At 51.8% G+C, this 25,264-nt stretch overlaps 1 protein-coding gene across 1 annotated transcript; it reads right to left on the minus strand.

Annotated features, from left to right (window-relative positions):
* Window positions 1–66: 66 nt before the first annotated feature.
* TRPV1 (transient receptor potential cation channel subfamily V member 1) lies at window positions 67–23,953 on the minus strand. The gene is made up of 15 exons (XM_036755849.1): window positions 23,688–23,953; window positions 22,988–23,154; window positions 22,753–22,905; window positions 22,400–22,540; window positions 17,544–17,842; window positions 16,971–17,150; window positions 14,431–14,589; window positions 14,142–14,237; window positions 13,492–13,562; window positions 11,832–11,997; window positions 7,665–7,731; window positions 7,127–7,443; window positions 5,858–5,985; window positions 1,480–1,595; window positions 67–239 (listed from the first exon to the last, which is right to left on the minus strand). Exons 1-15 carry the CDS (start codon window positions 23,951–23,953, stop codon window positions 67–69), a joined length of 2,499 nt encoding a protein of 832 aa, XP_036611744.1.
* Window positions 23,954–25,264: the final 1,311 nt, after the last annotated feature.

Consider the following 25,264-nt stretch of genomic DNA (forward strand, 5'->3'; position numbering starts at 1 on the left):
TCCCGGGCTGGTGAGGCCCAAGTCACATGAGACAGCACAGGCTACCTGAGACCTGGACCATAGTCATCACTCAGAGCCCAAAGCCTGGGGGTCCTTAAACACTTCAGCATCTTCAGGCCTGAGAGACCCTGAGAAGGGCCTCAGGCGTACTTCTTCGGGGGCGTTGGAACGCCTGTCTCGGCTCGTCCCATCTCTCAAAAGTGGAACCAGAGGAAAATTCTTCCAATGTTTCCCTGAAACTGAGGTGGGGAGGGTAAAGGTCATTCAAAGAATCTGGTGCAGGAACTCTGCCTTCAGTGGCCCTGAGATAGCCAAGGGGATGGGCCACCCTCTTGTCTATGAAGTCCCTGATGCTTCTCCTCTTGCTGCTTGTGAGAAAACCCTCAGCTCCCTCTAGCCCCACCGGCTCTGTCCTCACCACCTCTGACTCACTGGCTGGCCTGGCAAGTCAAATCTCTCTACTATTAAAGTGGGACAGTAATCCTGTCCCCTTCTAAACCTGTGAAAAAGGAAACTGTGGGGAATGGGGTCAGGGAAGACAGCTAGGACTTTCTTGTTCTAAGAAACCAGGGAGAAGAAAAAAGCCTTCCCTGAAGGAGTGTGGGGCAGCCTCTCCTCTGACCTTAGAGCCTCAGTCAGGGTCCTAGAGCACTCAGAGGCAGGGAGCTGCCCAGGGCACATAGCCCCCACAGGGCAGAGGATGCACTTAGACCAGGTCTTCCTGGACCCAAAGCCGGCTCCCTGACCACTAAGCTACACAGCTCCTCATCGGGATTAAACTAGGAGAGTGACCACAGAGCTCAGACTTCACCCAAGAGCTCCTAGAGGCCAAAACCAGACAGGAAGCCCTCCTACCACCCACACCCTCTGAGTGGCCTTTTTGTGAGAACAAAGGCCCACAAGCAGAAAAGCTGCCTGCCCACCGATGGCAGGATGGCCCAGCCAAGCTTGGACTGGAAATGGGCTGGAATCTTACTGGGCTGAACAAGAATGAATGCGAAGAGTAAGGAGCAGCACCAAGTGGGGAGGGGAGAGGGGAGCCAGCTGACTGGGGGGGAGAAGGGGGAAGGGAGCTAGCTAACTGGGGGGAGGACCTTAGTCTGGGGAAGCCTCTGCTAGACAGATCTGACCAGCCCAGGACTGGAGGCCCAGGAGAGAAGGTCCCAACTGTCTGTTAGCCTTGACCGTGACAGCTGGGGACCAGCTGTTTTCCTTTTCCTTACCATTATAGCAGGCCAGCACCTTCCCAGGTGAGGTGACTACTTCAGGGGGCAGATGAGCATAGATCTCAGCCTCTCCCTTCCCTTCTGCCCTTTCTGCTCCCAATTCCAGGGCAAGGAGGGCAAGGAAGCAAGCTCATTGCCAAGTGGTGGCTTGGCCCGTAGTCTAATTCCTCCTCTTGCCACAGGCCATGGGGCAAGGGTCTCTCAGTCCCCAAGAGCAGCCTGTACCTGCCTGAGAACCCAAGAGGGTGCTCACCTCTACTGGACCGTAAATTAAAACTCAAGGTCCGCTTGATCCCTTCGCAGTTTCCAGGGTCCTCATTGATGATGCCCAGGTTGGTGTTCCAAGTGGTCCAGTTGATTTCATCAACTCTGCAAAAAAACCATCCAAGTGAGAGGCTCTCCTTAGAGGCCAGTGTCCCTCCCCACCCCTGAATCTCTGTCTTGCCATTTGTAAAAGAAGGGGCTGGAAACTGAAGAATCCCTGCCTGACCTGGGTGCCTGGGGAGGGGTCTTGTGGCCAGGGGGCCATGCCAAAGGACCCATCAGCTAGCTTCTGGGAGGCCCCCCCCCCACCTAGTGCTAGCATCCTAGGGTCTCTGGGCCCCTCCCAGTTCTAACATTCCATATTAGTCTGCTCAGCTGCACAGACTCAAGATTTGGCAAAGAGGGAGTCCTGTCCTAAAAGTCACCAAGTGATGGATATGCTTGGCGCAGTGCCCGGTACATAGTAGGTGCTTAATAAATGCTAGTAGATTGTTATTGAAGTAGATGCTCTGGTAAGCAACAACAGCAGTGCCAGGCTTGTGAGCTGGTAGGGTTGGGAGCTTCTGGCAATGAGGGCACAGGAAGGGCTCCCAAATCTCAAACCTGTCACAGTGTCTGGTGTTCTCTCACTAAAGAGTCACTCCTGTGGTTGGTTGACAGCTGTGAGGAACGATGGAGATCCCAAAGGCCCAAATCCTCATCCTGTGGTATCGCAAAGCACAGCTGAGTCCAACTGAGATCTCCTGACCCACCACAAAGCTAGATGCTAAAAGGAATTAGGATGGATGGCTCACAGGCTCTTCCTGGGGAATCCAATGAAGGGTGCACTTTTATCAGAAGGGTCCAGAAGGAGCATCATCTGTTAAGAAGGTGTACTCATGGGAGGAACCCCAGAGCAGGAGCTGAAAGCAATGTGGAGAGCATTCAGGTGAAGGTCAAAGGAAAGAGGGACAGACTACAGAATACCTAGACAGAGAAAGGAAAGAGACAAGGAGCTTGGGAAAAGATGATAAGCTGGGCCCAAAGGTATGATATAGGAGTGATGTCCCGGCATCCGATGGATCTGTGTGTGTCCATCTTTGCCTGACTTTCTGTCTCTGCCTCTCAAAAAACAGCAGCTCAGAACTTTTCAGCTTGCCATAGTGATAATTTCATCCTTCCCCTCTTTGGGGATCCAACAAGGGGAAATTCCATTGTGGATCTGATCCTTTCTGACAGGGAAGACCTGGTCACAGGAATGGAAAAGATGGAAACTTTCCAGGATAATGACTCCTCCCTCCCCCTTGTACAGGGTGTTCCTAAGGTCTGAACACAGGCAGTTGATGGCAATGTGGAGTTATTACATGGAGTTCACATGAATCTTGCAAAGTGCATCAACCTTTGCATCACAAATGAATTTAAGATGTTATTTGTTAATATTCCAACTAAATAAAATGTTGTTGAAAGTTTCATTCTTTTCATTTCTTGAAAATATACCTTTATTCCTCCATGTCCAGACTCTAGGAACACCCTGTAGAGCTGGTAAGAGAGGAGAGGCTTCTGACACCAAGAAGAGATTCCACTTTTGCTGGAGGTGCCTAAGACAATGATAACTGTATAAAGAACCACATTGGCTCTGCTCAGGTTCTCTTCTGCTGAGAGCACCCTTTGTACTGGGAAGGTCGCCAGGAGCTGAGAGGTGCCCAAGATTCACAGGGAAGGCCAAAAGGAGCCCATGCTGCCTTGGAGGGACTCAGGAGCCTTGGGCCAGATGAACTTGTTCCAGTAGAAATATCAGGGACAAGCCCCTGTCTGCAGTGACATGTTAATGAGCATGGAAGACAGAAGTGTATCACAAGCTGGAGAAGAGAAAATCCGGATCCTGTTCCTCACAAAGGGGAGAGAGCAGAGTCTACAAACAATGGGCCAGGATGACTGCAGATGGCCCCAGAAGATAGAGACACGTGGATCAGACAATAATACAATTAGATGGACTCAAAACTGGTTGAATGGTCCCACTCCAAGAGTAGTTAATAGTTCTGGAATTTGAAAGGAGGTCTCCAGTGGAAGGCTGCAGGGATCTACACTAGGAATTGGCTATTTAAGATTTTTATCATTCACTTGGATAAAGGCATGGATGGTGGGCTCATTGCCTTTATCAATGGTGGGTAGGGATCCTGGCAGCCTAGAGTATCAGGCTGGATCTAATGAGACTTAGCCCAGTTTAGTAGGAATCAATGTAAAGGCTTGTACTTAGATACGAAGAATTGACTTCACAAAGACAGTGTATGGAAGACAGGGTTAGGGAATCAATTTGTCTGAAAAAGATCTGGGGTCTGAGTGGAACCACAGGCTCAATATGAGCCAACCATGGGACACAGCAGCCAAAAAAGGCTAATGTAACCTTGGGCTGTGTTGAGAGGCAAAGCATCCAAGAATAAGAAGGTGATTTCAGCTGTGTCCAACTTTTCATGACCCCATTTGGGGTTTTCTTGGCCAAGATACCGGAGTGCTTGGCCATTGCCTTCTCCAGTTTATTTTACAGATGAGGAACAGAGGGGAACAGAGTGAAGTGACTGGCCCAGAGTCACACAGCTAGTCAGTGTCTGAGGCCATATTTGAACTCAAGCCTTCCTGACTTTAGGCTGGGCACTCTCTCCACTATGAGGTACCCTGAGAGGTAATGGTCCCCTTCTCCTCTACCCTAGTCAAGTCCCACCTGAGCTCCCGGGTTTAGTTCTTGATGCTATAGCTTAAGAAGGACCCTGATGAGCTGATGAGAGGCAGAGAAGTCTGGGCTGCAGGGAAGGAAAAGCTGGAGCCATCCACAAGTGGCACAGGCTATCTAGGGAGGTGAGGACATGCCTGCCCCCTCCCTGGAGGCTGCAAACAGAGGCTCGGCAACCACTCCTCACTACATTTAGGTGGGGATTCCATTCAGGAATGTGGTAGACTAGTGGTCCCTCTGAGAGCTTGGCATCCCATGCCTTGAGGGTCCCACTTTGCTCCATCATTTCAGGGAATCCCGGCCATCTCTCCAGCACTCATGATAAATGTAATGAAAAAGATCCCCCGCCCCCCACACACACTTTGCAGGCGATGGAGCTGGTGTCCTAATAGTCCATGAAGAACCACCTGAACCAACATATCCCCCTGACTGATGCAAAGGCAGTCCAGAAAGATGGGGAAGAGAATCCCGGAGGACGAAGCCCAACAGGCAGCCACCATAGCAGCCTCCGAGAGCTTTCCAGCTGACCAAAGCCAGGCTGGCTGGCTCGCCTCAGGGCCAAAGGTTGGATCAGGCCACACTAACCTCTGCCCCCCAAACTCAGCACTGAGAATTTGTGTATCTGGGTAGTGACATCACCACTGCAGACCTGGATACCCCTTGTCTCTGTGTGTGCAGCCCCTGGCCCTGCCCAAATGCTCAATTTTTACAGATAACTTCTTCCCTCCTCTGTATAACAGGGACTGGCCAATGGAGACCAGTCCTTGAGCATGTGTGTATGTGGAGGTGGGGGCACCTGCTTCCAGGAAAATAGAATTGAGGGTTCTACCCTCCCTCCACTTCAGAGTATTCTGAGAATGGTACTAGTGGCTGCCTTCAATGGGCTGCAAAGCCAGAACTGAGGGTTCATACAAAAGGCACAGATAGACCCAACCTCCCACATCCCTACCTAAGGGGCCCAAGGCAAGGACAAACTCCAAGGGCTGGGGGTGGGAAAGTGCCCCTCCTCCCCATCACTGAGCCTCAGGGAAAGCCTCTGGCTGGGGTCTCCTCCTCTCTGGGTCTTCTTTCCTTTTTTGTTTTCCCATTAGACTTCCTTCGTCAAGCTGGAAGTTGATGGGGACCCGTCTTACAATATTGCACATGCTCTGAAGGGGAGGGCAGAGGCCTCCATTCCACATTTCAGAGGCAGGTTCTCCAAGTATCCAGGTAGGCTGGCACCGACAGGTAGCACAGGCCCGTGGTGGCCAGCCCCTGTTCCATTGGCCATGGCCTTCCAGGCCTCCCTCCCCATGCGCAACTGCAGGACCATCTCTTTCTCCTCCCTTCCTTCCCCCTCTCTCTCCCTCCCCCTCCCTCTCCCTCTCCCTCTCTCCCTTTTCCTTTCCGTCCCTCTCTATCCCCCTTCTCTCCTCCTCCCCCTCCCCCTCTCCCTCCCCTCCCTCCCTCTTCCTTCCCCTCTCTCCCTCCCCCTCCCTCCTTCTTCCTTCCCCACTCCCACTCCCTCTCCCCTCTCTCCCTCTTCCTTCCTCTCCCTCTCTATCCCCTTTCTCTCCCCCTCCCTCCCTCTTCTTTCCCCCCTTTCCCTCCCCCCTCCCCCTCTTCCTCCTCCCCCCTTTCCCTCAGGGATGCCTGTACCACTCCCTCTCCGCAGGCTCACCGAAAGCACCACCTGTAGTCTTCCCTGCCATCAGGTGTGTAGCCCACCTGCACGAGCTTCCCTGACCGAAAGGCCTTCCTCATGCAGTTCAGAAAGCTCTTCTCAGTGTCCAGGATGGTGATGGCTCTCTGCAGGGAGATGCAGACAAGATGGAGAAGGCCCAGGGACCTTAACCTGAGATTGGCCTGGAGCAGCCCAGGATTTCCTTACTGATTTGCCCCCTTCCCTCCCTGGCCTGACATGGACAGCAGGACATTCTGGCTGATACCCCATGCAATGAGAGGCAGCCCTGGGTCTGGAAAGCCAGTGGCCAGGTTGCTGGGGGTGGGCATGGATGTGGACATCATGGGTTTGCAGCTGTAAGAGAAACCAGAAGGGGGCAGTGGGAGGATGATCAAGCTCTACACTGGGTGAGTAAAAGGAAGGTCATGACCTCCCAAGGGCTGCTCTCCATCTCCTGCCAGGGGCTTGAGCCTTGGTCTCTGCCCAGCTGAGCAAGAGGTCCAGGCTGTGGGCATCACTGAACCTTCCTCTCAAGCTGCTAACACCTGGGCCTAGCTCCTCCACATTCTCCCTGCCCCAGGGTTCCACTTCCTCAAGGACACCTGACTCTACTAGCCTGCCCAAGTCTGGTCCTAGCACTCCCCATGCTGGCCCCCAGACATCTGTGGTTATTGTGCCCTCCACCCCCTCCCCCACCCCAGCAACACAGCCCTGCCAACTCTGGCTGGGCACCCATGGTAGACCTTTGGTTTCCATCTACTGCATAGAACTAGCCTGACCAGGGACCAGAGGGGACATAGAGAGTAGGGACACACCTCTGCTCTGGCCACCCAGCTTTGCCAGGGCCCCCCTTCCAATCTAAATCCCTGCAGACAACCAGCCATCCAGACCCTGCTGGCTGCTGGCCTGGGCTTATCCGCCTTTGCCTGTTATAAGGGTCAGTGTGCCTACACTCACACACACACACACACACACACATGCACTGACATGCCTGCTCACACTTATTCACACCCTTACTCACACACATACATGCACATGCTCACAAACTCACACACACTCACAAACGTACATATACTGACACACATGCTCACACATATTCATACCCTCAGTCACACACATACATACACATGCTCACAAACGCTCACACATATACATGCACTGACATGCATGCTCATACATGTTCATACCCTCACATACATACATGCACACGCTCACACACATACACACATGTTCACACCTACACACATGCATGCACACATGGAGGACCTGGAGCTTCCAGATGTTTTTGCTCTCCTGGGCGATCTTGTTCACGGTCTCCCCCATCAAGGCGATGAGCATGTTAAGCAGCAGGATATAGGTCAGGATGACATAGGACAGTAGGAGGATGATGAAAACTGCCTTGAAGTCATAGTTCTCGGTGAACTCCAGGTCCCCCATGCCAATGGTGAACTTGAAGAGCTCCAGGCACGTGGAGTACAGGCTGTTGTAAGAGCTGGTGCACGACTTACAGCTGGTGGAGCGACGCCCCCCATGGCAGGTGGTCTCTGTGCTGTTCTGTCCATCCTCGATCAGTGTCACCACCGCTGAAGGGGCCCAGAAGGAGTTGGGGGGCCTGTGGCTGAACACCACCCCCACCCACCCATCCACCACTGCCTCCCGCCCCCAAACAACAGTCCACCAGGGCCGGCCTTCTCCCAGTGCCCAGGGGTGGCCCACACTGACTTAGCATTCCTGTTCTGCCTTGCCTCCCTCATGGAAGGACCCCCTGTGCCCACCCCTCAGAGCCCTCTGGAGATCTGCTCACCTGTGGAAAATCCAAACAGGAAGACCATGTAGACAAACATAAAGCGACACAGGTCTCTCAAAATCATCTGCAAGGAGAGGAGAGTCTGGTCAGAGTGGCCGCCTGGCCTAGGAGGCTGCCTTTTCAGGCTCCTGGCCTGCCTCTGTCCTGTCTGACCTCTCTTCTTTAGCTGGGACTCACTTCCCGGACGTGCTGCTCATGGCCAGTTTTTACAGCAGAAATGGAACAAGCCTTGACTTACTGCCAGCTCCCATTGGGGAGACTCCACGGTGCCTGAAAGATGGCTAACCAGGGTCAAGGGTCAGTCTCAGGGCCCCCTGGCAGTGGGCTCCCAGCCCAGAGGCAAGAGCTCTTCTCTGTCTCACAGCAGAAGAAACATTGTATCCAGCGTATTCTTGAACCGCCCCACCACCCGCTGTGCTGAACTTCACCATTTGCAGTACATTGTATCCAGCATGTTCCTGTAGCCTTTCGCCCATGCCTAATTTCATGTTTTCGGTACCTTGTATCCAGTGTTTTTGCTGTGTTCCAAGGATGGCATGTTTTAATGGAGGCTCCTTCTAAGCCCCAGGGCCCTAGAACTGCCCTTCAGGTGCCAGCTCCCCCCTCTGCTGATTTGAGAAATCTAAATGAAACAAAAAAGGGAGCCCGGTCCCAATGGCTCTGAGCCCCCACTTAGGAAAGTTCCTCTCATCTAGGTGGAGGTGGGGCTCTTTGCCTTATTGTACATTCTATTTGTCTTTAGCTAACCCCAAACTTTTTGTGGTTGGGACCACATTCAGATTACTGGAAACTTTGGGGGAAAGGAGTGAGCAGAATGTCGAGGGTCTATTGAGAGGCAGGCCCTGGGATGGGAAATTGAGGCTTTTCTCGGTATTTCCCTCAGGCTCCTCAGGAGATGGTAGGGCTGTCTGAGGCCCCCGGCACCCTCTTCTCCTTCCTTTTTTCTCTTCTCACAGACATAGATCAGTTCTACTTTGTCTTTTCCCCAGTTGCCCCTTGATGGCAGATTCTTTCCTGCCCAGCTTTGGACATGGGCACTCCTTCCTCTCTGCTGCCAGACTCTCACAATCCATCCTGAACTAGTTCCTGGGTGTTATGTAAGCTCCTTGGGTTGTGAGCACGATCCTGACCCAATAAGAACGGACTTCCCGGCCCATCTGTCTTTGGCTGATTCAAGATGGCGCTCAAGCCCCATTCATTCTGATTGGCCTACACGATCCAGAAGGGTCCTTCCCTAGCAAAGGAGGAGTCATCAAACCTCTCCCACACACTCATTCTGAGCGAGCTTTGTGGTACAGCAGCTCTCACCCTTCTCACTCACCTCTCCCCTCTGACTCTAACCCCTTCTGTCCACTCACTAATTAATTCTAATGATAGTAAACATAGCACCTACTATGTGCCAGGTGCTTCTGAGTCTCACCTTATTTGATCTTCACAATAACCCTAGGGGTAGGTATTTTCATTATCCCCATTTTACAGATAAGGAAACAGAGGCAGGCAGAGGCTACATGACTTGCCTGGGGGCTCACAGCTAGGAAGTGTCTGAGACTGGATTAGAACTCAGATCTTCCTGATTCCAGGCTCAGTGCTTGATGTACTGTGGTGCCCTGTCATGGCCTCACATTGACCACCCTAGTCCAGGCCCTTATCATTTCTCGCCCAGGAAAGGACTGGCTCTAAAGACTTGCCTCTAGCCCTCACCCCTCCAATCCACCTTCAGCTCAGATCTTCCCCCTTGTCTGATCTTACCTGGCCAAGCCTCAGCCCTAAATTACTCCCACCTTCTTTTGTGTTTGCTCCTTCTCACCAAATTGGCCTGACTGGTACTGCTACAAGATTATGTTACAGTATCATGTCACTGAAGCCCTCACTGCATCAAGGCAGTGCTTGCGCGCGCGCATGTGCGCGTGTACACACACACACACAGCCCATTCACTGGGAGCTCCCCCTTCTGCCCCCTCTCTTCCTCCTGCCCGTGCCTCCCATGATGAAGCAGCCTCACTCCTGATCAAGACCAACCTCTACCTGCATAAGTGATCCTCTTCCAGCCCATCTCCTCCAACAGACCACCCCCCTCTGTCTTCCTGTCTGTGGCTTCTTCCTCACAGCCCACAAACATGCTCGAGTCTCCCCCACCCTGAGAAAATTCTCTCTTGGATCTTTCTGTCCCTGCTAACTGTCGTCCTATATCTTGTCTGCCCTTTGTGGCTAAACACCTCTACAATAGGTGCCTCCACTGTCTCTACTCTCACTCTGCTTTCTGACATTATCATTCCACTGAAACTTCTCTCTAGAGTTAGCAGTGATCTCTTAATCACCAAACCCAATGGCCTTTTCTCAGTCCTTACTCTCCTCAGCTTCTCTGCAGCCTTGGACACTGTTGGTCATTCTCTCCTCCTGGAGAGTCTCTTCTCTCTGGGTTTTCAGGACATGCCCCCCCTTCCTGATTCTCCTCCTCCCTCTCTGACTGTTCCTCTGTCTCCTTTGCTGGATCCTCCTCCAGATCATGCCCTTTTGCCATGGGTACCACTTAGGTTCTGTCCTTGGCCCTCTGCAATTCTTCCTCTATAGTAATTCACTCAGTGACTTCACCAGCTTCCATGGATTATCTCCATGCCGATGATTCTCAAGGCTATTTTTCTTTCCCCAATCTCTTTGCTGACCTCCAGTCTGTCATCTCCAACTTATTTTCAGACATATCAAACTGCATGTTGACAGACATCTTAAACTCAACATGTCCTAGACTGAACTCGTTATCTTTTTTTAAACTTCTCCTCTTCCTGACTTCCCTATTTTTGTCAAGGGCAGACACTGAAGAGGCCATGTCACCCACTGCCTCCCGCGCTATTGTCAATTGTCCTGGCTTTAGTCCGGCCACTGGACTTTGATGACTCTGGAAGAGAGTGAGGCTGATGACTTTGTGCAGCTCGGCCTCACTTCAGTCCACTCACTCGTGATTTCATCAGTCTTCTTTGAAAATGAAGGATGCCAAGGGTAGTGCCATCCTGCCAGTCAGCCAGACTCAAAACCTTGAGTCAAAAGGTCATCCCTGACTCCTCCCCCATGACCTCCCAACCTACTGCCTACTTTCCTAACATCCCTTCTCCATACCCACTTCTCTCTGCTAACATTTGGGGACTTGGGTGCAGGCCTTCATCTATTCACACCTGGACTCCTGCCACAGCTGCTTGGGGGTCTGCCTGCCTCAGTCTCTCCCCACTCCAGAACATCCTCCACTTGGTTGCCACAGTGAGAGGAAATGTCTGACAATGCTGTGGCCCCCCTCAATCAACGCCAGGGGCTCCCTTTCCCTTTCATGATCAAATGTAACACCCTCTGTTTAGGATTCAAAGCCCTTCCCACACACACTGATCCAGTGACACTGGCCTTCTGGCTGTTTCATCAGTGGAGCCAAGGAGAGAGTGAGGCTGGTGACTTTGCACAGCCCTCCCTCACTTAAGTCCAATTCACTTGCAAGTTGTGGCATCACCTTACTGCTGTCATGGTCCTCTTGGAGAATGAAAGACAAACCACACCTTAACATAGTTCCAGGGCATGATCGGTGCTTAACAGATGTTTCTTGACTGACTGAAAGTCTGAGAACATAAATGTTATCACTGGAATGTTAGCACTGTTAACACCTTTGAGAGGAATCACAAGAAGATGCTGCCTGGGAACTCTGAGATAACCTTTATTTGCTCTGATCAGATAATATTGGAGAAGGTAGTAGACTGACCAGAGCCTGTGACAACAAGAACGTATTGAGTCTTCCAAACCAAGACACTGAAGTACCACTGAGACCCCAAGGATGGCTGCTTTCACCCTTGTAGCCAACTGTCCCAGAGATTTTTTTTAAAAGACCAAGTTACCTTCTCCTAACCACAGGGCAGCGGCAGTCAGAGGTCATAGGACCCTGACAGTGTGAGCTTTACAAGGAATAAGGTAGATTAGAAGGATAGAAGGACTCTTGATCCTTCCTTTGCCTCTAGACACATATCAGGTCTGATGATGTTTTTGTCTGGCTCTCTCTCCTTCCTCAGACCCTCTGTTGGGAGGGTAGCAATCACAAGGCAGCCAGCCACAATTCTGAGGCTCTGGATCTATATCCCTGTGCTGTCTAGACTATGCAGGCCCAGAGCCCTAGGGATCTTGAGATGGACCAACCTTCTCAATCATGACTGAGTAGATCCCCATCTGCTGAAAGCCTCGGGTATAGTACAGCATGTTGGTCCAGCCTATTGCCAGAGAGAACACCATGGAGGCCACGTATTCCTTACAATGGCTGAAGTACAATGCGACGGAGATCAGGAGAAACATGGACTGGACAAAACTGAGAGACAAAAGACACAGGACAGCAAAGACTTCAACAAGGGCTCAGACCTCTGTCTAGAGAGTCTCACAACCCCAGCTGAGGTGGGGGAGAGCACAGCAGAGTGACCTCTACTTTGAGGTCCTCTTGACCCTGTCCAAAGCACATAAGTGGCCTGAATGCACCATGCAGGACATTCAGGGACAGCCTTGCCCTGGTCTTAGGAGTTCCAGCACAAGATTTGGGAACCTGCTGGTCCTTCCCCCACCCTCAGCTCCACCCTTACCCCCACATCTCCTAGGGTGAACCCAGGCACCTCACACAGGTATAATGTAAACATGGACCATTTGCACATTGCCTTATATGTGGGCCTTCACAATGGCTAGGGGTGATGAAGACAGAGCCATGCCATGATAAAAACCACACAGGCAGAGAACCTGAGTTCAAATCCAGGCTTGGCCACCAACTAGCTTATGACCTTGGGTGAATCACTTCCTTGATCTGTGCTGCAGTTTCCTCGTTTGTGAAAAGAAGAGCTTGGACACTACACCATGACTGTAAAAACAGAAACTGGAACAAGCAGAAGGACAGCAGAATCATGGTGAAATACAATGGGCTGGGTCAGGCACAGATCAATGAGGATAAAGGTCGCTACCTTTCTGTCAAACAGAAAGTTTCTTGTGCCTTCAATCAAACATAACTATTTTAATTGGCTCTGTGCAGGGCCGGTCACAAGCATGGAAGATGCAGGCATGGACTCGTGTGTCCGAACGGAAAGCATCCATATCTGACATTTTTATCACAAGGGCGTGGCACCCTTGCAGCTCCAGCCAGATACTGTGTCCAATTGGGCAGCAGCTCCCCAAGGTCAGGGACCAGGGATAGGGTTGTTTCCACCCCAGAGCACCATCGACTCAGAGGATGCCAGAGCTGGAAGACCCTCATTTTGTACCTTGGCCTGGACCCACTGCCCCCAGCCCACTGATGCCTGGGCCACTTCCTGAGGCCCCTGAGAAGAGACATTGTCTGCTTGCCCTCCTGCTTAGGTGATCTCAGCCTGGGAGGCCCCCCACAGGCAGGCGACCACAGTGTCTGCTTCTCACTCCAGAGGTGGCCAGTGAAGGGGCTTAACACACAATCTGTGAGCTACTTTCCCTTGCCCCTGTGAGCTCAGTACTGAGGGTGCTCCTCCATCACCTTAGCTAGTGCACCATGGGGGACAGCCCCCCACCTGCCCCTGCCTTGGGCCTTTGGGAGAAGGAATGTCTCAGGGTGTGACCTCAGGGGTCAGCCCAAGAGGGTGCTGAGGCCAGAGAGGGAAATCACAAAGCTCAGAAGGAGCAGAGCTCATGTTTGAACTTGGGTCATCTGATGAGGCCTGGGTCATCTTCCCCACACCACTGCTCTTGAAAGATGCTGGTGGGGGTAGGGGTCAGTCAGGGCCTGCTGGGCCCCATGGCCTTGGGCCCCCTGGCAGCCACTCCCAGCTCCACCCCAAGCTGGGCCAGGACTCACAAGAGCACCTCGCTGTGGCTGTCTACAAACAGAGTCTTGAGGGAAGGCCTTCGGTGTAGGAAGTACTGGATCTACAGAGCACAGAGACAGGCCAGTCACCCTCTGTCTGTACCCCCACCTCCATTCCATCTGCCTCTGCATTGCACAGTGCCAGGCACCTTCCTCGGCAGAGGAGAGCCAAAGACCCCTGGCCAGGTGGGGTGGCAGAGCACCACCCCTGCCATCCCCAGTGTTTGACGCTCTCCCTCCCTCCTTGCCCTCCTGCCTTCCTGGGCTTCCTTCTGCCAGACCCCTCACTCTTCCCTCTCCCTGCCCCTCTCCCACCATGGCCCGTGCCTTCCCCCTGTACATGTGGCCACCCCCATTTGGGCTGGAAGCTCCTGGCAGACAAGGCCTGCCTTTGGCTGTTCTCTGTATCCAAAGCACTTAGCACAGTGCCTGGCACATAGGAGATGCCTGTTTACTGACTGACTCAGTGAGCACCCACCCCACATCCAGCTCCCTCTCTTCACAGCTGAAGGGACTGAGGCTGAGAAGAAGGAATGCCAATGTCCAATGCCACCTAGGTGCCCTGACCCCATCACTGGGCAGCTGCGGGCACAAGGCTTTTGGCTTTCAGATATGCTCAGCGGGCAGAAGATAATACTAACCCCTCGGAAAAAGAAATAGATTCCCCCTAGAACCGACAGCAGCTCTCCTGTGACTCGGAAATAGGCACCAGTGGTATAGTCAAATTTAAAGGGAGGCTGTAAGAGGAGAGGGGAAGAGACTTCAGTGGGGCTGGCAGGGGAGGGCCAGGCCAGGACCCCACTTCATGGACAAGCTCCTCCCCCCAAAGCATCAGGAGGAACAAGTGCCAGGATCCAAGGCCAAGACCCCCTGGGGAGCTGCCTGGCTGATGCCTACCCAGACCCCCACCCCAGGCAGGCCCAGACATACCAGGCCTCCCACAGGTCGATGGTAGGCAGTGCCTGTGAAGACAACCATGTACACAGAATAGACAAAGAAGTTGAAATAGAAGATGCGTTTCACAAATCGGTCCCACTTGTCCTGCAGTAGACGATTCAGGGGCTCGACCAGCAGCATGTCATGACGGTTCTGAGAGAGCAGGGAAGGGGGCGGGGTCACCCAAGCCGCCCCTCCCCCAGCTTCCACTGGCTCCAGCAGCTATCACCACCATGAGTCAGACCCAGGGCAGGGAACTGGGGACCAAAGAGAGCTTAGAGACCACCCTGGACAATCTCTCCCAGAGGCCTGGGTGTGGAGGGGAGTTGTCCAACATCACACTCATAGCCGAGTTGGGAATGGAATGTAGGGCCTCAAAGGCCACACTCAGCTCTTTCTCCTCCTCCCCACAGGTAGAACAGGCACCAGGTGGAACCCTGGCTATCCCCAGTGACTCTCAGTGACAAGGTCACCAGGTGAGCAGTGCCCGGGGACAGACCAGAGATGGGTCTGAATTCGAGCACATGCACACACATACACATAGACACACATACCCTACTCTCTACTTGAGCCTGTTTCCTCCTCTGTAAAATAGAACATTGGACAAAATTCAGTTCATTTTAATGGGTGTTGAGTAAGTGCCTGCTGCCTGTCTATACCTCTGCCTGTATCTGTACCTGTGCCTGTGTTGGTATCTATAGCTGTGTCTATGTCTATGTCTGTATCTGTGTCTATGTCTATACCTATACGTATGCTTGTATCTGTACCTGTATCTGTGTCTAAATCTATACCTACACCTGCATCTGTGTCTATGTGCATGTCTATGTCCATGTCTGTGTCTGTGTCTACATCTATGTCTGCATCTGTGTCCATGTCTATACTTATACCCATACCTATGCCTGTATCTGTACTTGTATCTGTGCCTGTGTCTATACCTATGCCTGTACTTTTTATTCCACGTCTACATCTAGACCAATTCCAATATTGACGTGATGCCAAGCACTTCACTAAATGCCAGGTACACAATGACAGAAGCAAGGCTATCCCTGGCCATCCATTCTACTTGAGTTACTCAGCCTGTCCACGAGCAAGGAAATACAAAGCAGCTGCCAAAGAAAACTGAGTCATTCCAAGACAGAGTGAGCATTCCCAAGTGGGGAAGGGGAGTCAGGAAAGGCTTCCTGGAGGACAGGGCCCCAAAGCTGTGTCTTGCAGGAGGCTAGCATTTCTAAGAGGTGGTAAATAGGGAGGGAATTCCAAACATGGGGAACCACCTGTTCAAAGGCGGAAGACAGACTGTCATGCCTAGGGAACCAGAACAGAGAGTACATGCATCTCTTATTAGCTGTGTGACCCTGTGTGAGTCACCTACCCTGTCTGCCTCAGTTTTCTCATCTGTAAAATGAGGATAATTATAACCCCTCCATCCCAGCATTGTTGTGAGGATCCAATGAGAAAATGAATGTAAAACACTTAGCAAACACTGAAGTGCTAGATCAATGTGAACTATTTAGTCAACAAACATTGATTAAGCACCTACTGTGTGCCAGGCATTGAGTAAAGTGTTAGAGATTCAAACAGAGGCAAAAGACAGACCCTGCCCTCAAGGCACTTACAATCTAATGGGGGGGGGGCAGACAGAATGACAACAACCCTGTACAACCCAGCAAGCTCTAGACAGAGTAAATTGGAGCTCATCAGTAGGGGCAGGCCCGAGCATAAGGGGAATTGGGGAAGGCTTCCTGTAGGAGGGGAGATTTTAGTTGGAACTTAAAGGAAGCCAAGCAGAGGTCAGTGGTCAGAGAGGAGGAGGGAGAGCCTTCTAGGCCTAGGGGATAAGCAGAGAGAATGCCCAGAGCCACTTGTTCAAGGCCCAGCCTGGAGGCTGGAGTCACTGGATCCAACAGAACATGGGAGGAGTCAGGTGTGAGAAGCCTGGAAAGGGAGGAGGGGCAGCTTAGGAAGGGCTTTGAGTGCCCATTAGAGGGTTTCCTGTTTGCTCCTAGAGGTGACAGGGAGCCACTGGAGTTTGTTGAGTAGGGCGTGACACGGTCAGACCTTTGGTGGCTGAATGGAGAATGGATTGTCGTGGGGGAAGACTGAGGCAGGCAGCCTTCCCCCTCACCCCTGCTTCACCCCCCAAGCAGCTACTGTAATGATCCAGGTGTGAGGTGGGCAGCTGGGTGAGGACAGCATCAGAGGAGAGGATAACACCAGAGGAGAGGATAGCACATGTTCAGGAGTTGTTACAAAGGTGAACTCAAAGGTCTTGGCCACAGGTTGGATATGTGAATAAGAGGTAGTGAGGAGTCCAGGATGACTCCTAGGTGATACAGGCCCTGGTCCTCTGGTGCCCAGCCTCCCACCTCTGCTCCCCCAGCCCCTCCCCCCAGGCCCTGCTCCCCTAGCCCCTCCCTCCGCCCTCTCCCTCTCCTCCTCCTCCCCTCCCATTCCCAGCCCCTCCCCCCAGGCCCTGCTCCCTTCACCCTCGTCCCCTCTCTCCCACCTCACCTGACCCCAGGCCCTGCCCTCACCGGGGTCTCACTGCTGCTGTAGGCAATCACCTCCAGCACCGAGTTCTTCTCGCACGTGTCAATGCAGGACAGATCATAAAGGGAAGAATGCACTGGCCCATAGGCCCACTCGGTAAACTTCCTGGAGAGGTGTCTGCACTCGGGCTCCTTGATTTCTCTGCGGAGAATATAGGCCAGGACCTAGGGCGAAGAAGCGGACAGGTCAGCCCCAGGCACTGCTGCTGGCCAGCCGGAAGGCTTGTGGCAGCTTGTGGTGGCTCGATGCCTCCTGGGCTAGATCCTCTGGGTCCTTGTCTTACCAAAGCCTGACCTCAGTGGCAGTTAGACTGAGCCTCTAACCTGGGCACAGACTAAGGCCTGAGGCTAGCCCCAGCAGGTGATCAGCTCCCTGAAGCCCCGGCCAGAGCTCTGTGGCCCCGAGGCAGCCCAGCTCCCCGGAGATAAAGGCAGAGTCTGGCCTGGAAGATCTGCCAGTTGCCAGGCCTTGGTGTGCCCTCCCCCCTTCTCCTGCCCACTGGGGCTCATTAGCCCTGCAGACCCTGTGTGCCTGCCCACCCTGTAGGTGCCACCTACCCCAATCTTCCCACTCTTGGCAGCTAGAGCCAGAGGCGTGAGCCCCTTCTTGTTGGTGATCTCCTCCAGCTTCAGGGTGGGGTGACTTTTGGTGCCAAGAATCAGGAGATCATTGTACATGCTCGTCACAAACTTGGTGTTCTCTGCCGTGTTGTCGGCCACCTCCACCAGGGCATGGAGGACGGTGTTCCCTACAGAGTCCTTGGCCTCGATGTCTGCACTCTGGTGGGGATTCTGGAGCAGGTACTGCACAATGCCCAGCTGGTTGGTGCAGGCCGCCAAAGAGAGGGGCAGCTCACCTGGGGGCCGAGCACACAGGAAGCCCCAGATGGGACTAAGGCAAGAGGAAGCCCAGGAGCTCTCTCAATCCCATCGCACTCCCTTGAACGACTATGTAGCCAAGAGTTCATGGGACTCAGCTCTAAGATCGATGAAGCCCCTCCATTATAGAAGGCCCCTGGACCTCCCCCTCCCCGTGCCTGGCAGCGTTCCAGAGGCAAAGGTTTTAGGTTAGCCACACACCTCTCACCTGAAGGCCAGGCTGACAAAAGCTGAGAGGCTTCTGGGCAGAAGGCAAACCCAGGGAGAACTTGGGTTTGTAGCCACAGTTAACCCACCTATCTACTAAACAGCTAGGAAAGACTTTGGGGAGAGAGGGCCCACCTGAACTGGAGACCTCCCATGACTGGGGGGGTGGGGCTCAAGGTAGGGTGCTGGGCCCTGGAGATAGAGATGAATGAGACACAGTCCCTAGCCTCAATGAGCTTACAGTCAAATATGGGACATAGACACAAATAACAGCCATGTAAGGGGGAAGGGGAAAAGAACAAGCATTTATTAAGCACCTACTATCTACCCACCACTGTGGTAATCACTTTATAAATTGATCTCTATATAAAGCAGAATGAGTCAAGTACAACAGGACAGCCAGAAGGACCAAGAAGAGTCTCCTTGAGGAGAAGACACCCGAGGTCAGGGGAGGGAAGAAGATGGGGTGTGAGTAAAGGCATGGGGATCAGAGAAGGTAAGACCAGGACGGAAGACAGACAGGAGGACAAGGTAGCTAGAACTTACTCTGCATGGTGGGAGAAATGTGAAATAAGATAAGAAAGGTAGGTGGAAGTCAGACCATGGAGGGCTTTGAATGCCTGAATAAAACAGAAATGATAGATAGGTATATAGGCAGATAGATAGATAGATAGATAGATAGATAGATAGATAGATAGATAGATAGATAGATGGATAGATAGATAGATGGGTGGATGGAGGGATGGAGGGATGGATGGATACATGGATAGATAGATGGATACATGGATAGGTAGGTAGGTAGGTGGGTGGGTAGGTAGACAGTAAATTTATTAAATACTTAGTATGTTCCAGGTGTTGTACTGAGCATGAGAGATAACAAGTACAAACCAGCCAGACAGTCCTTGCCCTGTCAATAAAATGATTTGTTGCTGTATAAAAAGCAATGAGGTCGATCAGGGGGTCAGATTAGATGCACAGCATGTAGGAGGAGACAAACACAGTAGATCAGTGTTCAATAAACACCAAATCCCAGGAGCCACCAACTGCTAGGAAAACTTGACAGTATTCTGGCAGAAACAAAGTATAGACCAACATCTCACACCCTATACCAAGATAAACTCCAACTGGATTGAGACATAAAAGGTGACATTATAAGCAAATTAAAAGAACAAGTAAGGAATTCACTTTGAGATCTATGGAACAGGAAAAGTTCATGACTAAGTTAGCGAGAGAGAGGAACAGGAGATAAAATGAACAATCTGGATCCTATAAAATGAAAGCATTTGCACAAACAAATCTAATGAAATAATACCACTAGTCTAGAAGCCTGATAAGAGATGATGAACTTAAAATGTTGAAGGAGACAAACATTTCTGGACATGGCCCATGTGGGGATTTGTTTGGCTGGACTATGCACATTTGTTATGTTTTATTTTTCATTTTTTTCTATTCTTCATGGGGTGGGGGTGGGATTAGTAGAAAGGAGAGAGAACAAATGCTTGTGAAAATCAATCAGTCAATATTTTCAAAAGAAAAATATACACAAAAAAGATGGTTATTGTCCCAAAGGAGCTTATATTCTAATGGAGAAAGAGACCATGTAAAGGCAGCCTGGAGACCAAAGAGGGCTATGTTTTGGAGCCTGGGGCCAAGCAAGATAAAGCAAAAGGTCACCAATCAAAGTCAGAGTGGTTCCCAGGGCAAGGGGAAGGGGAAAGAACAAGCATTTATTAAGTGCCTACTATGTGCCAAGGACTGTGTTAAGAACTTTACAATGATCATCTCACTGGATCCTCACAACAGCCCTCAAAGGAAGATGCTATTATCCCGATTTTACAGACGAGGATACTGAGGCAAACAGGTTAAGTGACTTGCTGAGGGTCACCCAGCTGACATAAGTGTCTGAAGCCAGCTTTGAACTCAGGTCTTCCTGACCTGGCCCAGTGCTCTGGGTGCTGTCCCATCTAGCTGGTGGTGGGGAGGGGCTGAGATTGATGGCCACAGGGGAGGCAGCATCAATATGAGGATAGCGATTGGGAAGAAAGAGAAGCTCTCTTCTTCAGTTGGGCAGCATAAGGACATGTTCAGAGCCATCCATTAGGGAGAGGGCATGCACTCTCATGTGAAAGGCAGACTAGACAAGGAACAAAATGAGACAAAAAAGCCATTTTTCTGGGCATGGTTGAAAATAGTTCTTGGGAGAGGCACCACAGCCAGGGGGCAGCAAGGTAAGTGGAGAGCAGAGATGACCAAGGTGGAACAGAAGGACTTGGTGACTGGCTGACGGGGGCGGGGGGGGGGGGCAGAGGGGCAGGAGGCAAGGGGAAGGGGGAGGGAGAACAAAGAGGGAGAACTTAGAGGTTCAAACCCAGGGGACTGGAAGGATGAGGTGCTATCAATCTACCGGTAAGGCAGAAGTTAAGGGGAGAGGCAGGTTCTGGGGGAGATAAGGAGCTGTATAGAGAGAGAAACAAACCAAAGGCTGAGCTTTGGGAAGGCACCCACATTTAAGGGACAGAAGGGGGATGAGAAGATGCCAAAGGAGCAGCTGGAAAGCAGTACAGGAACCATGAGAGCAGAAGAGTCAGTGGTGGGATAGGAAGCGCTCAGCAGGGGCAGATACCGCAGGGGTCAGGGAGGATGAGGACTGGAAAGTGACCCCCAAACCTGGCTTCCTGGAATTTGCCCCAGGTCTCAACATCTTGCCCTCCTGGCTCACCAAGTTGAGAGATGTGAGGAGTGAGGAAGTTCAAAGCACTGGAGGAGAGTAAAGGGGGTAGAAGAAGACGGGAGTAGGCTCCATTATGAGATACCCTGAAAGCCAAACCAAGGATGCTCACACCTCCCAACTCATGTCTTCACTGGGCAACCTGAGCCATACCTGGAGCACTCTCCCTCCTCACCTTCACCTCCCTGCTTCCCTCCCTTCTTTCCCATTTCAGCTCAAATCCCATCTTCTACATGAAGCCTTTTCTGGTCCCTCCTAATTCTAGAGCCTTCCCTGAGATCACCTCCACTTCATCCTGTCTACACCTCATTTGTACAGAGTTGTTTACACATTGCCTCCCCCATTAGACTGGGAGCTCTTCGATGGCAGTTACTGTCTTTTGCCTTTCCCTATCATCTCAGGGCTTGAGTGAGCTGACTGAGGGACTCGAGACATTGGAAGCCTTGGTCTAAAGTAGCTTTAGTCAACTGATGAATATAGAAACCAAACAGCTTAGAGGGAGAGCAGGAAGTGGAGGGTCCATACTAGTCCTCAAGGCCTGGAGAGGAATTGGGTCAAGTGTGTGCATGTGCTGTACCTTTCCTCTTCTTAGCCTCACTCTTCCTGGCCAGTAATCAACTTTCAGTGAGAACAGAGCCCTCTGGCATGAGCCTCAGTCAGCAGCAATAACAGTTAAGGGTAATAGGGAGGCACTGGGTTTATGGAGGGCCCCTGTGCCCCACCACCTTCAAAGAGACAGCAGGGATGAAGAATAGAGGCTGAGCCCCGAGGAAGTCAAGAATTCCTAGCAGCCTCTCCTACCTGCCTTCAAGTACTCAACAGGGATGACTAGCACCATTCAGATACAAACACAGTTGGAAAGGCTTGGAAATTCCAAGTTGCATCCAAGAGCCCAAGGGGAGGGCTATGGGATTCTTAGTGACCTTGGTGCTCCTCAATATCCCAGCATCAGGGAACCAAGTGTCCCCAAGAGGCCAGGAATCCTCATGTGGGGCTGCCCCATGCTCCAGGGCAAATGGGACAAGACCCCTGAAGAATGAGTGTAAGAGGGGGTGGTAACAGGGAAGGATCCAGGTCACCCCTTGAGGAACAAGCAGGCCACCAGCCTTCTCTAGGCACAGAGTAGCTGAACATGCCATACATATTCCAACCCAATGCTTCCTTACTGTTAATGGGTTCAAGAGTGCTCTTCCCCTTTGGATGGTAGCAAAGAATGGGAATCCAAGGGGGTCCTCATCAACTGGGAATTGGCCAAACAACTCCTAGTTCATGAATGTCACTGAATATTACGGAGCTATAGGGAATGACGACCAGGAAGGACACCGAGAAGCATGAACTGATGTAAAGGGGTGTGAGCAGAGCCAAGAAAGCAACTTGCCAAATGAGGCTGACAAGAGCCACAGAAGGACCCAGACAGAATCGCCCTGAGGAGAGCCTTGGCCACTCTTGTAAGGGCAGATCAATACATCTTTGTTATACTGGATCCTTCCCTGGGAGCAGAGAAGAGGAGGCATGCAGGGAAAACGGACCTGATGTGAAAACAAAAGATATCAACAGAAATAAAAGAAAAGAATCAGTGCCCATCACATATTCTGCCTACCAAAATAAAAGCCAGGTCTTCCTTTGGTTTTCTTAAAGAAGTCTCCATGGGCTGCGGCATGGACGTCGGCACCATTTTCCACCAGGAGCGTCACCAGGGCCATGTTCCGTCTCTCGATAGCGATGTGCAGAGCTGTCTGACCTGGGGCAAGGGCCACAAGGATGATGTCATCAACTCAGAAGTCAACACCACTGTCTGTGTCTCCACTGTTCTGAGCATCAGGTCTTGCTCTCAGGGAGCTTCCTGGCACGATGCCCAGTCGTTGGAGGCCCTCACTGAATGCTGGTCTGACTGAGGCCAGAGCCCCCTGGGGTCTACCAGGCACAAAGGGTCCCTCTCTTCCTGCCTCTCACCCTTGTAGTAGCTATCTGTGTAGCTGGCATTCACAAACTCCTCCAGGTTGCCAGTCTGCCTGGCGATCTCCAGAAGGAGAGGGATGGTCTCATTCTTGCCATCCTGTAGGTTCAGCATGGCTTTGAGCAGGCAAGTCTTCCCCGTTTCTGGGTCTAAGATACAAGATAAGGGTCAATGGCACATGTTCGCCTGGGGGACCCTTCCCTTCCAGGGAGTGGCAAAGGGGAGCACTACCTTTAAACTCACTGTCTGTGAGCTTCTTCAGGCTTCGGTGGAGGTAGACCAGCAGGTCACTGAGCTCCTCACAGCTGCCCTGGGCCACAGCCTCAAAGATCTTCCTTCGGTCATAGAGCTTGAGGGATTTTTCAGAGTTGGTGGGAATGGAATCCTGAGACAGCTGCCTGTGAGGACCCAATGGAGTCAGGGGACATAGAGAATGAGAGAGTCAAATGGAATGGGGGGTGCCAGCTGCCTCCTTCCCCCCCACCCCAGGTTAGCATGCTAGAGGCTCCTGCTTAGCTGGCCCAGCTAATTCTGAAGTCAACCCAACCAACCCTTTAGAATAGAAAAAAGACCATGTTAACTATTTTGTTAAGTCTAATTTAAATTAAGAGAGACAAATGAGCTCAGAATGTAAGTTTTCTGCTCTCGTCCCCACTGGATAACCCCTGCCCTGTGCATTTGAAGATGTAAGTTTTCCTGGAAGCAGGAGACGGGACCTGATGACCTCCTGAAGTCATATTTGGCCTCCTGCACCTGCTGCATCTTAGCTCAGGTGTGTGAGTGCCACAGAATGTACTCAAAGCCTGTGTGAGACTGCTGATCCTTGAGATCAGTTAGCTAATATGCCCAGCATCTGGGTCTCCATTGGAAGGAGGACTGTGGATACCACAGGCTACTCTTTGGGGACTCTGGGGCTGGGATGGAAACTTACTGGACAAACTGATCATTACACTGTGGCCTTTCCACCATGGGGCTGAACTTAATGATGGGGCATGGAGCTGGCTCCCCTTCCTGATAGGAGGAGTCCATCACAGAAGACTCCTCTGAATTGCACCTGCCCAGGAGGCGGCTCCGGCTCCGGGGGGTGGAGAGGGCCAGGCTCTTGGGCTGCAGAGGTTTTGAGGCCAGGGCATTGTCCGGGGTGCCTGGGCAGGGCTCAGAGGGACTTTCTGCCTCCTCTGGGCCTGACTTCTTCATCTTTGCCAGCGGTCACAAGTTAGGCTGCAGGAAAACCAAGAAGAAACTCCATTTCTATACCCAGTCCTGTGATGGTTATCCCCATCCCCACCATCACGGCTGGCATTTGGATCATGTGTGGGGACTCCAGGGAATATCATCCCATTTTACAAATGAAGAAACTCAGAAACTTGTGGTCGCACCTGAGGCGACGTTCTACCCAGCCCCTCCTGACTCTGAGTCCCTGGTTCTTTGTTCTCCCCACCTTTTCAGGCACCTTCTGAAGATCAGAAGATCCAAAGCTGTCCTACAGCATGCCTGCCCCATCCTGGCCCAGACCCAGGTCAAGTGCCCGAAACCTCGGGTTGAGGGGCTGTAGACTGCAGGGAGGGTCGCCAGGGTCATCTAAAAATGTTCTCACTGGACCTCAGCCAACCCCACCCGGGGAATGATTTATGGTTGCCTTGGGCAGTTGGCAAGGAAGCAAGGGGCAGTTCCATGTCTGGTTCTGTGGGTCCCTGAATCACTTACCGGTCCTTTGCCACCTTTCTTGACTCCTCTCGTAGAAGGGAAAAAGAAGAGCAGAGACTGTACCATCCCTTGTTTCCTGGCTACCCCCAAGAAGGCAGAAAGAGGAAAGGGGCCAGACAGCCTGGCTTCCATTGCCCCCAGAGCTAGGGTCCTAAGCACACTCTCCTTCCATTCAGTCAGACCGAACAAGGGGCATGTGCTTACGATGTGTCGAGACTTAGCCAGAGCTAATACTCAAGAACACGCACAATCTTCAGTTGGATTGGCCAAGCCCTTGCCTTTCTTCACCTACGGAATGGATCTAGCACTTAGCACAGTACCTGGCACATAGTAGGTGCTTCATCAATGTTGACTGATTACTAGCAACATGCTGTAGTCACTGGGAAGAATTTGGCCTAATTTCACTGCCTCTTTTGCATCTCAATCCACAAACAAACATTTAAGGACTGGCACAGTGCTAGGCACTGGGGAGAGGACTGAAAAGATGACACAATTTTCCCTCTCAAGGAACTGACATTCTATCAGAGGAAACAATGTATACACAGACAAGTCTAAATGTGGGGCACTGATTAAGGAAATCCAATGAGTCTACTTGGCTTCTGTTCAGTAACTTCAGATTAAGTGTGGGTCCTTCAGACTCGCTTGTCAGATTTGTGTCTCCCAGACTACAAGCCATTCACCTACAGTTGGTAGCAAACAGTAGGTGCCAGCCAATGTCCCCTCATCATCCCTTGGATGCAGCCTGTGCTTGTTCCCAGTCAACCTCTTCTTTGGGACCCCCTCAAGACAGGGAGAGCTCTA

Source organism: Trichosurus vulpecula, chromosome 4 (genome assembly GCF_011100635.1).
Source record: "Trichosurus vulpecula isolate mTriVul1 chromosome 4, mTriVul1.pri, whole genome shotgun sequence".
In the NCBI taxonomy this organism is placed as follows: Eukaryota; Metazoa; Chordata; class Mammalia; order Diprotodontia; family Phalangeridae; genus Trichosurus; species Trichosurus vulpecula.